Source organism: Chinchilla lanigera, unplaced genomic scaffold (genome assembly GCF_000276665.1).
Source record: "Chinchilla lanigera isolate Chin_1 unplaced genomic scaffold, ChiLan1.0 scaffold00008, whole genome shotgun sequence".
In the NCBI taxonomy this organism is placed as follows: Eukaryota; Metazoa; Chordata; class Mammalia; order Rodentia; family Chinchillidae; genus Chinchilla; species Chinchilla lanigera.
This window is the reverse complement of record NW_004955409.1, coordinates 12,595,593-12,607,362: the sequence shown is the minus strand read 5'-3', so window position 1 is coordinate 12,607,362 and position 11,770 is coordinate 12,595,593. Positions and strand designations below refer to the sequence as shown.

The 11,770-nt window shown below is 34.6% G+C and overlaps 1 protein-coding gene across 1 annotated transcript in view; it reads right to left on the bottom strand.

Moving 5' to 3' along the window:
* Positions 1-11,770, bottom strand: part of Sos2 (son of sevenless homolog 2 (Drosophila)) — a gene marked incomplete at its 5' end in the record, with an annotated part of 79,813 nt that overhangs the window by 14,803 nt on the left and 53,240 nt on the right. The window contains 6 exon segments of the mRNA XM_013510338.1: positions 1,276-1,393; positions 3,362-3,524; positions 3,679-3,798; positions 5,771-5,993; positions 7,562-7,665; positions 11,063-11,185. Of these exon segments, the coding sequence (XP_013365792.1) occupies positions 1,276-1,393; positions 3,362-3,524; positions 3,679-3,798; positions 5,771-5,993; positions 7,562-7,665; positions 11,063-11,185 (851 nt within the window).

Genomic DNA, 11,770 nt, shown 5'->3' with positions numbered 1-11,770 from the left:
TGATACTGGGATTGAGGGTGCCCCACTCTGGGTGTGAGTACCACCTGCCCTAAAGTAGGGGATAGCCTGGACAGAATATAAAGGACAGAAGTAGGGCTGCCTTGTTTCTTGCTACTTTGTTGTCTTCTGCTTGCTAAGAACTGTTTCTCCTCTATGGTTCCCCTCTGCCATGCCACCCTGCCTTTGGAGCCAGCCAACTATGAACTAAAACCTCTACAAACTGCACTAAGTAAACCTTTCCTCCCTTAACTTGTGGGTGTCTGGTATTTTGTCTCAGCAATGAGAAAAGTAACTAAGACATTCACTATATTTATTATTTTAGAGTGTACTCTTTTCTTCATACAAATAAAAAGCTTGCTGTAAAAATGGATGCTCTGTTAAAGGCAGTAGGAGGCTCAAACACCATGTGTTTACTGTCTCTGATGAATGCCTCAGGCCATACTGAAGGGTGGGTACAATGTCATGTGTCAGTATTCTAGCTACTCCGAAGGCTGAGCCAAGAGGATCATTCAAGCCCGGAAGTTTCAGAGCAGCTTGGGCAACATTGTGAGACCCCCATCTCAACGAAACAAAACACCACAACACAACACAGAGGCTACACTGAGTGAATGACCTATACCACCTAGGTTTGCACTATGTACTTTTTTTTTGGTACTGGAGAATTAACTCAGGGTCTTCAAGCTGAGCTATATCTGCAGCCCTTTTTAAATTATGAGACAAGATCTCACTAAGTTACTAAGTTGCTAAGGCTTGAACTTCTGCTCCTACCTCAATCTCTACAGTGCTGAGATTACAGGCCTGAGCTGCCACACCCAGCTACGGTATACTCTCACCATGTCTGTACAACAAAATCACATAACAATGCATCTCTCAGAATGTGCAGCTACCATTAAGCAATACCTGATTGTATTTAAGAATAGTTCACTTTATAAAACTCTGCCTAATATAATGACATAAAAATAGCTAAAAAACTTTGAGTAAATTAAAGAGAAAATAAACACTGTAGTGCGATAGAATAACAGTTAACAGTTAAATTTTTATGAGTGCTTACTCTATGCAAGATCTTGTATTAGCTAATACAGGTATTTTTAATTCTTACAACTCAATTATAATCTTTATTTTATAGATAAGGATATAGCGCATTTTATTTATAATACAAATAATAATAAAAATAGATAAGCTGGTAAAAAATGGAAAATCTGCCTCTAAAGACTGGCCTCTTTGTGCTATAATACATTCACCCTCAAAATATAATATCTATATTTAGTAACTCACCAAAAAAAGGCACACAAGGTGGATTGATTGACTTTAGTTTTACTAGGTATTTTTTAAAATGATCTTGACTTAACTCCACAGCTTCATCCAAAATTTTCCGTTTTCTTTCCTGCAATGCCTTTAAAACATATAAATTGAGTATAATTCTTGTTTATAATCCAATCATACTTATGGATGTAGAACTTTAGAATGTATAAAATTTTAATTAAGAGATAAGTGGTATTCCTTTGGGTACCTGCCTAAACCAACTTCTACTTTATTTATTTATTTAGTTATTTAGTTATTTAGTTATTCGTTTATTTATTTATTTATTGAGACGGGGTCTCACTATGTAGTTCAAGCTGGCCTTAAACTCACAGCGATCCTCTTGCCTCAGCCTCTCAAGTGCTGGGATTACAGATGCATGCCACCACGCCCAGCTCTTCTCTTTTCTTAAAATCCATAAATATAACCTAATACAAATAACCTAATACAAATTAGAAGATCAAGCAATCAAAAATTTTTCTCAAGACCTTATTTTTAACATATTTTGTTAGACTGCTTTCCAGAAAGACTGTAAAAGCTCATATTCCCACAGGCAATACTAACGTAACTGAGTTTTTATCTTGTTAGTCTTCACTTAGAGAGTTTTTCTAGTTACAAAAGCAAAGAAGAACCCATAAATAAAGAGATTTTGCTTTATAACCTACATATCAAAACATAACTAATTTTTCTAGATGAAGAAACAGATAGGAGCTGCATATGGTGGTGCATACCTATAATCCTAGCACTCATGAGGTTGAGACAGGATGACTGCTGCAAATTTGAGGCCTGCCTGGGGTACACAGTGAGTTTAAGCCCAACCTGGACTGCATAGCAAGACCTTATCTCAAAACAAACAAGTAAACAAACACTTCTGAAAGGCAGATGAAATAAAAACAAATAGAAATGGAAGATAATATGGACAGCCTAAGTTTCAGTATCTTTAATATATAACAAGTACATACAAATTAACAAAATGCAAACACCCAAAAAGAAAAATGAGGCCATAAACAGATAAATCACAAATAAAAAAATAATAGTCAATAAATATACTTTAAAACATTCCTCATTATTTGTTTTTAAAAATAAAATTTGAAATGAGAATTTTTATTTTTGGCCCATGACATCTATATAATTTTTTATATAGCAATATCCAAGAGTATTTGTCATTTCTTGCTAGAAAATGCCATGGCAAAAGCATCAGGAGTTTTATGATGTGCACATACTCTGACCCAGGATTTGTATCTGCAGAAACTTAACTCTACTGAAATAATTAAATTCTTACAAAGACTTCTGTGCATGGATAGTCCAAAAGAAATTATTTACCACAACCAAAGATCAAAAATAACTTCACTATTCCACAACAGAACGATGGATTGTTATGTTTTATTCATGTAACAGAAAACCACACAACCATTAGAAATCTTGTTTTTGAAGACAAGCTAGTAAAACAAGAAAACGTTTGTAAGAAAAATATGTAACCCATACAAATCTACATAGAATATGGTCTTAGTTTTGTTATTAAAAGACATAATATATCTATACTTTCTCCTGAATTTTCTAAATACTAAGCATATCATTTTATAACTTAAAAAATAAATTTAAGTGTTAAAGAAAGGGTTCTCTCCATTTCATTCTTTTTTTTAACTGTATATTATATGTGATTAAAAAGGCATTTTAAATCTTTTGTTATTTATGCGAGACTATCAACCTGTGTGCTACTGAAAAAAATCCACTTGAAACTTTATCACATTTAAGTTAGGATTAGGATTAGAGTTTTTTTATTTTTTTTAGGGTTAGAGTTTAATATAGGTTTAATATACTTGTTCACTTTAAGCATATTAATCAGAGGTATAAGTCTCATATTCTCTGATGAATCCTAAACTTACTAATATATTGATACATTTTCTAGTATCTTCATATCTTCCTATCACTGTATTTAAGAGGAAAAGGTGAACTTACAAAGGATTTACTAAAAAAGACAAGTAGTAGAAGTAGTCTTTTTTTACACTGATTATGTTGTATCTTCCCCTACAAGGATGAAAGAGTTAAGCCCAAAACTTACCTCAAACGTATGGTCTAGTCTGTACACGGACACTGAATTTACAGCACTGACTATCTCCAATACGCCATTGAAATTATTCAAATCTTGAAAAACTTGCAGAATTTCTATAATTCTACTTAATACTGCCACCCGTTCTTCAAAATTTTCTGCTTCCACAATGCACCTATAACAGCAACAATAACAACAACAAATTAGTGGCTTAGAAAAGTGTCTCCACCTCCTTCAGAAAATAAGAAACTTCTTTTGAGGTGGAATTTTATGTTAAATATAATACAGTGACTATTACAAGCAGTAAAATGGAATAAATAACAACTTACTTTTCAAACCAGAGAGTGAGATTTGTGGTATGGCGAATCATTTTCAATAAATTTGGAGAATTTATCTCTTTATCTTCTTTGGTCCACACACTCCCTACAAGTTCAGAAGGTTGAACTTTCCTATAGAATAAAAAATAAATACAACTTGACCTCCAAAGGACTACTAGTATCAAAATTATTTAAAGATCTCCTTGTGTATAGGCATGCACTGTATTTTTTGAGACTAGGTCGTGCTATGTGGTGTAGGCTGCCCTTGAACTCACTATGTAGCCCAGGCTGGCCTCAAACTCATGACAATCCTCCTGCCTCAGCCTCCCAAGTACTGGGATTACAGGTGTGCGCCACCACACCTGGCAATCTCCTTGAATTTAGTAAGACAAAGACAAGTCAAAAGAAAAATTGACAAGCATATGAACAAGTTCAGAGTAACAGCTCCAAATAGCCACAAATATGAAAAAATTTCTCTTATTCAGGAAGAACAACATAAAATTGCAATCAAATCCCATTTTACTCCATCAAACTAACCAAAATCTGACAATACTAAATGAGTGAAAATACGACAGAAGAGGAACTTTCCAACACTGACTTGCAAGTAAAAACTAGGTACAACCACTCTAAAATAATTCAGCAATTTCTCAGTACTGAAGATACTCATACTACCTGACCTAGCCACCTTACTGCTAGATATATTTTCTCTATAAATTCTTACACAAAGGTTTTTTTTTTTTTGGTCTTTCTGAGACAGGATCTCACTATGCAGTTCAGGCTGGTCTCAAACTCACAATGATCCTCCTGCCTCAGCCTCCTGAGTGCTAGGATTACAGGCATGCGCCACCACATCCAGCTTTCTACAAAATTTTAAGAGCACATTTACTAAAATTTTTGTTTGCAAAAGTGAAAAATTACAAACAATCCAGAGGTTCATCATCAAGAGACTGGATAAACTGAAATGTTCATACAATAGAATACTAGACAGTGGCTAAAATTATCAAACTAGAACTATATTCATCAACTTGAAGTATCAAAAATAATTTAAGTAAAAAACATGCTGCAGAATAATACAGAACTATGTGCAGCTTTAAAATGCGCAAGCCAATATTATATATTATTTAGGAGTAAGAGTGTATGTATATAAATCTATAACAGAGGAACCCTAAACACCAAATTCTGAGCAGTGGTCATTTCTTAGAGGAAAGGAGAGCAGTGAGAACGGAGGAAATTATGAGAATTTTAAATTTTATCTCTAATGTTTTTGTGTTTCATTAGCACTCATTATATTATTTCCTACATTTGCTTGGATGCTTGAAATAGCTAATGAAAAACCAGACAGAAAAGCAGATTATATCATCATATACAGTGGATCAGGATGACCTTATTTCCAAAAATGAGCAATAGCACTGTCATCACTATCCTATGGTCTTCACAATTCATAAAATTTTTTAAATCAGTAGGTTTGAGTACAAAGAGGTACATGCTAACATTCTGGAATATATTTTTAAGTAGCTCTATTATTTCATCAGCAATTTACTTTACAACATTTACTTTGTCAATGTTTTATGTATGTTGCCCTTCTTCCACAATACACATCCCTTACAGAGGTATTTCTCTGTCCTAAAAGCAGGTCCATGTGGAGTAAGTGCTTTGTTTTTTTCTGCCATCCACCCATACAACAGGCACTCTAATGAGGAAAAACTCAATTCAATATTATTTGCTTTGCTGCCTCAAATAACAAGTTCCTTAATCCCTATCAATCACAAATCCTACAATCTAGCTGCCAACTGAAGTGCTCTCAGATGCAACTAAGAAAGTACCAGGAACAGGAGAGGGAGAACCACCCAAAAGTGGTTGGTCCTTTCTTGCGTCTGTCTTCCTGCCATCCCTTTGGGGAAGGGTTTATCAGCCCCTCATCTAGGCCTTCTCCTTGCAGGAAGGGCTGTGGTAACCCTGTGCTAGGAGCTGTCCTCCAAGCCCAGGAGAATAGATGAGGTACTTTTAAGAACTTATGAATAATTAGCAAAACGTTTTTAAAACAGGTAAGAGGTGTGTTCAAGGTTCTTTAAAACAGAGTAAGAAATTACTGTTAGTTATCTACCTGTAGAGATCGGACTCCAAAAGTGTTAGCTGACGTGCAACTTCTATTGGATGAAGGGTCATAAGATCAAATGTTTCAAACTGTCCAGGCCTACTGATATGCCACTCAATCGGAGGAGGTGGGCTTTCAAAGGTAATATTATGGCTTATTCCATTTGCCTGAGCTTGTTTCTTCCTCTTGATGATCTTAGCAATTGACTCTACCCATTTCTTCATGGCTTTCCCTGGGAAAAGAACATACACATATAACTTTTTTTTAACTTACTTGTTGGAAAGTGAATCATTTTGCATGTGGTGCTTTTCAAATCTGTATTTTGCCGATTTTACCTCTGTGGTATTTTTGGTTTTGGTTTTGTTTTGCTCTTGCCAGGCAGGTGCTATGCCACTGAGCTATCTCCCTGGCCCTGTTTTTTGTTTTTGGGAGATAGAGTCTCAATATGTAGCCCTGGCTGCCTTGAACTCATACAGAACCTACTGCCTCAGCCTCATGAGAGCTGGGATTACAGGCATGCATCACTATGTTTAGCTTTTCTGTGGTGTCACTTTTCAGGTTTCTCCATATCCTGTATTTTCTGGAAACCACAGATAGAGACTTGATTAATTCAGAATAAATGTTCTGTCATGAATATTTCCAACAGGAGGCATACAATGTCTGGTTAACTCCCTTTTTGTAATGTTAACCATCTACTCCTAATTCCCTAGAACTCTTATTTTATCAGAATTAAGGCGTGATGATATTGTATCATCCCTGCTTTATTACTTGACTACTTCTATTAAAAAATGAACTCTCCCCCCATGAACTATTTGGTTATCCTAAGGCACAGCTATAGGAAAGAACTTTAGACACTAACATAACCATTTCCTTGATTTATTTTAATACATGTCTGTGTTTTAGAAACTTTCTTAGATTATATGTAATCCAGTATTCTCATTAGGAATATAATTTAATATTATGAACAATTTTAAAATATAAAAATGTATCTTAGGACCAGGAATACAGCTTAGTGGCACAGTGCCTGCCTGGCAAGTGCAAGGTCCTGAGTTCAATTCCCAGTACCAACAAAAAAAAAGTATCTTAAACTTTCTCAAAGTTGAAACAAAGGAGTCATGTTCTCTACACTAAATTCCCCTTAAAGAATAAATAGGACATGAAATAAACCAGCCTTGTTATATTATTCTCAACGTCTCACACTCTTAGGTAAAAAAAAAATCAGTGTTCTTAATAATATACATCTGATCACACATATATTTGTTGAAATGTTCATGGCCTGCAGTTTCATTTCATAGGCCATGATTCAGAAACTTGAACTAGGAAATGCCTACTTTCCAGGGGAAAGTTAATCATCCAAAATTAAAGAGTAAGATTAAGAAGAAGAAAACATAAAACTACACATATTTTTATTTACTGAAGGAATGGCAACTTTAAGGTAAGATAAAATTAAACATTAAGCAAGACTTTTGACTTCTTTAAAGGAAATGCTCTCCTCAAAAATGTGAAAAGGGAGCTGAGGGTACTGCACAGTGGCATAGCACTTGCCTAGCACTTGCCTAGTACTTGTGGGGTGCTGGGTTTGGTCCCCAGCACTGCTAATAAATACACACTAACTTGAAAAGCCAAAATCTTGAGGCTTTGGGTAGCTCTAAACATAAGTGAGCATTTTAGAAACTATAAAAATCATTCCAAATGTTCTTTCAGTTTTCTAAAAAGAAAGTTTAGCTTACTTAAAAGTGATACAATCTTGAAAATAAACTTGTACAACATAAGATTCAATTTAATCTTTAAATAATATACCTCTTACACTTGAAATGAACGATTCTAGTCTTTCAAGCAATTCCAGGTCTCTTTCAAAGTCATAAAAATGGTGTTCAACCCAGTGCCGAAATACATTTAAGACCCTGATAAAATAGAAAGAAACACATTTTAATGAAACCTAAGCATTTAAGTATACTTCTTTTACTTCTCTAATGCCATGGTGGTACTTTTAGGTGTAAGAAACAATATAATATTTGCAGAGTCATTAATCCGATTTAATTAATGTCATAAATACTTTTCTTCAGTAATATAAAGAAAGCCATTTTCCAGATTGTAAATTATTTTTAAATTAGACTTTAAAATATTTATGAGTATAAAAACTGTGGTTTCTGCACTTAATTACTCACTTATGTTATGGAAAAGTATCTTTACATGTAGAAAATTAATATGTTTTAGTACAAAAGCTATTTTTCAAGTTCTGAAACTGAAAAGGCATTTTTAAAATATAAATTTTGATAAATTTTTCATAGAAAATGGAAAACTAAGACTCAATGTATTGGATTCTAAAATTCAAGTATGTAATCTACAAATACACCTTAATGTTTTATTTCATTTCCAAGGACAGTATTTCTTTCATGTGAAACTGAGGACTGAACCCTGAGCCTTCACACTGAGCCACACCCCCAGCCCTTTTTGTTATTTTTTGCGATGGGATCTCAGTAAGTCAGTAATGCCCAGGCTGGTCTTGGACTTCCGATCTTCCCGCCTCAGCCTCCTGGACTCTAGGGTTATAGGTACATAGCACCGAACCAGACTAAAACTATCTCTGACAGCTATTTAGTTTTGTAGAATGGTGAAAATATTTCTTAGTCACTTCTAAGTAAATATTTAATCATCTACATAAACATGACATTCCACTCACTACTACACAGACATACTGACTGTATAAATCAGTTACATTAATATTTTTCTCATTACTTCACAAATGACCATTTCCAAGTTAGCTTCTATTCCCCTATACCCTGACAGACAACAGTATTTCTTTCAGGTTAAAAAAAAAACATTTAATTCCTAATCTTTGTCATTCTACTTGTATTAAAACAATCTTACATCATCGTGTCTGATTAGCTCACTGGTCTGGAGAACATATCAAAACACTACAATTCTGCTTCCATTTTGTCTCTCTTCTAGCTTCTACAGTATCAATGTAATTTTAAAATTATCATACAAAAGAAAAAAATCTTATCATCAAGACTTCATCAAAATTTAAAACCAGCTAGGCAAACCACAGTCTGGGAAAAAATATTTGCGAAACGTTTTTTTCTGACAGAGGATTACCTCAAATCCTACTCAATACACTCCTATAACTTAGAAATAAAAACAGCTCAACAAATACAGACAAGATTCAAATGGTTTTTCACAAAATAAGAATGAAAGGCCAAAAAGAGGCAGTAAGAAGTTTTCAATATTAGAGAAATACAAATTAAAACCACCATGAGATACCATTCTGCAGTCAGCAGTATGGCTAAGGTATAAAAATGGACAATGGTAACTATGGTGACGAAAAGGACCAACTGAACTCACAGACACTATTGGTCTGAATGTTCAGAGAAAATTTGGCCCAAGCCATTCCATTCTGAGTTATTTATCCAAGAAAAGTGAAAAAGTCATAAAGATAAAATTATCAGATTGTAAGATAAAAATTTACAGCAGCTTTATTCATAATAAAGACTAGAGAATGTCCAGGCATCCTTCAATGAGAAACATACACATACGCACAGTGATATATCCACGCAATGAAATACTACCCCAGTAATAAAAGACAAAGCTACTGATACAAGCAACATAGATGATTCTCAAAAGCATGTTGAATGAAGAAGTCAGAAAGAATAACCATTTATATGCAATTCTTCAACAGGTAAAACTAGTCTATGCAGTAAAGTCACAATATTGAGGCTGGCCCAGGCATGGTAGTGCATGCCTGTAAATCCTAGCCCTTTGGGAGGCTGAGGCAGGAGGACAAGTTCAAGGCCAACTGTGCAACATAGTGTACACCATACACTCAAAATAAAATAAAAAGAACTGAGGTAGGACTCAGTGATACAGTGCTTACCTTCCATTAGTAAGGCCACGAGTTCAACTCCAAAAGCAAAACAATCCAGAAAACAGCATTTGGGCAGTCAGGGGAAAATTGGATTAGAAGAAACAGAAGGTAGCTTTCTAGGATGTGCTAAGATTATATTAATATTCTATATCTTACAGTTTGGACTGTAGATTCAACATGCATTCATTCATTAAAATTCAACCAAAATACATGTAAAACGTGTGTACCTTTACTGTATGCACATTTTAGAATAAATGATAAATGCTGAACTGTTTGGTTTTTTTTTTTGAACTGTTAATAATATACAAGTTGGAAGTATTTCAAAAGTGTACTTTCTGTTTTTTTGGGTTTTTTGTGTTTTGTTTTTTGTTTTTGTCTTTGTCTTTTTGAGACAGGGTCTCGCTATGTAGTTCAGGCTGGCCTTGAGCTCACTTTGTAGCCCAGGCTGGTCTCAAACTCGCAATGATCCTCCTGCCTCAGCCTCCCAAGTGCTGGGATTACAGGTGTGCACCATGATGCCCAGCTGTACTTTCAAATATATCTAACAATGGGTGATTAATGGACAGAAGAATAATAAATGAATATACACATGATAAAAAACGTTAACAGTAGACGTAGGCTGTGGGTTTAAAATTCTTTCAGTTTTGATCTATGTTTAAAAATGTCATAACTCCATCCCATCCAATCACATCTACTACTATTTGCAATATAATGTCTTCATTCCTCTAAGGTCAGTTTCTTCACATATTTCCTCTCTACACCATTCTCAATTCTGTCCTTTTGCCTTTTATTTATATTATTTCCCATGACCCTTACTGCCTTATAATTGCCTATCTATCTATTCTAAATATATGTTAGGGACAATCTCAGATTTTCTCTTTCAAGATGTCTTCCCTAATTACTATAGTCTAATCTCAGCTATTTCTAAAATTTTATAGGCATGTATTTCTATAAACTGTTTAAACACCCAAGCATACTACGTTACTGTCCCATGTGACCCTTTCTGTCAATAAGATCATGGCATCACGATGCTGTAAACACCATGACAGGCTGTTATTTTTATTTCAACGTAAGTACAGTTCGCAAGTACAGAACTCAGAAGACAGAAAATGCTTAGAAATAAAGAATTTACATGACTGAGTCTAAGATCTTATTTCCTGCACTACACAGAACTTCATAAATATATGCCTCATGTCAACAGACTTAATTTGAGAATAGATCAGTATGAATGCACCATAGCTAATAAGAGAAAAATTAATTTCTTCTTTAATGCTGATGGGTAAATAATCTCATCATATTATACAAAGAATGACATGTTAAAAGTCTAGCTGAAAGATACATAGCTGGGAGCACTATTATTCCTCTAAAATTGTATTTATTTGTGGTAATTACTGAAAATTGAATAGCACATTAAAAATGTAATATTCAAGTCAAACCTAAGTTGTACTGGTTGAACATATTCCTTGCGAAATCTTTTCAAGTCCACACTGATTGGCTGCTCGCCTTTCTCTATTGCCAATTTGTCTGCTTCAGTAGGTTCCGGCTCTGGAATTTCAAATCTAAGAAGAAAATCAAAAGGAGAGAAACTGGTTCACACATAAAAGAAAAGGATTTAAAATACAACAGGAAAAATATTTTGACCAAGCAATCCTCTCTTCTATCACTTTGTGGAAAGGGGAATTACTGGTAAGCCTCCCTTAAGGTACTGCATATTACGAAAAATTGCCCTTTGGCTATATGGTACTAAGGCCTTATATTTTTACTTCTACCAAAAATAAGTTGTATAACTACCACTCATTAACACAGATTGGGTTCATGGAAAAGATCCAAGGAAAGAATCCAGAAGGATGGAGAGGCTGTGTGGAGAGAGGAACCCTACTCCACTGCTGGTGGGATGTAGATTGGTGAAACCATTGTGGAAATCAGTTTGGAGATTCCTCACAAAACTAGGATTTGGAAGTGTATTTAACCCAGCTATTCCCCTTCTGAGTATTTTCCCAGGAGAATTAAAGACATCATACAGCAGCGATATATGTGCACCCATGTTTATAGCAGCACAATTTGTTATAGCTAAATCTTGGAAACAACCAAGATGCCCATCCACTGAGGAATGGATAAAAAAGTTGTGGTATTTTTATACAATG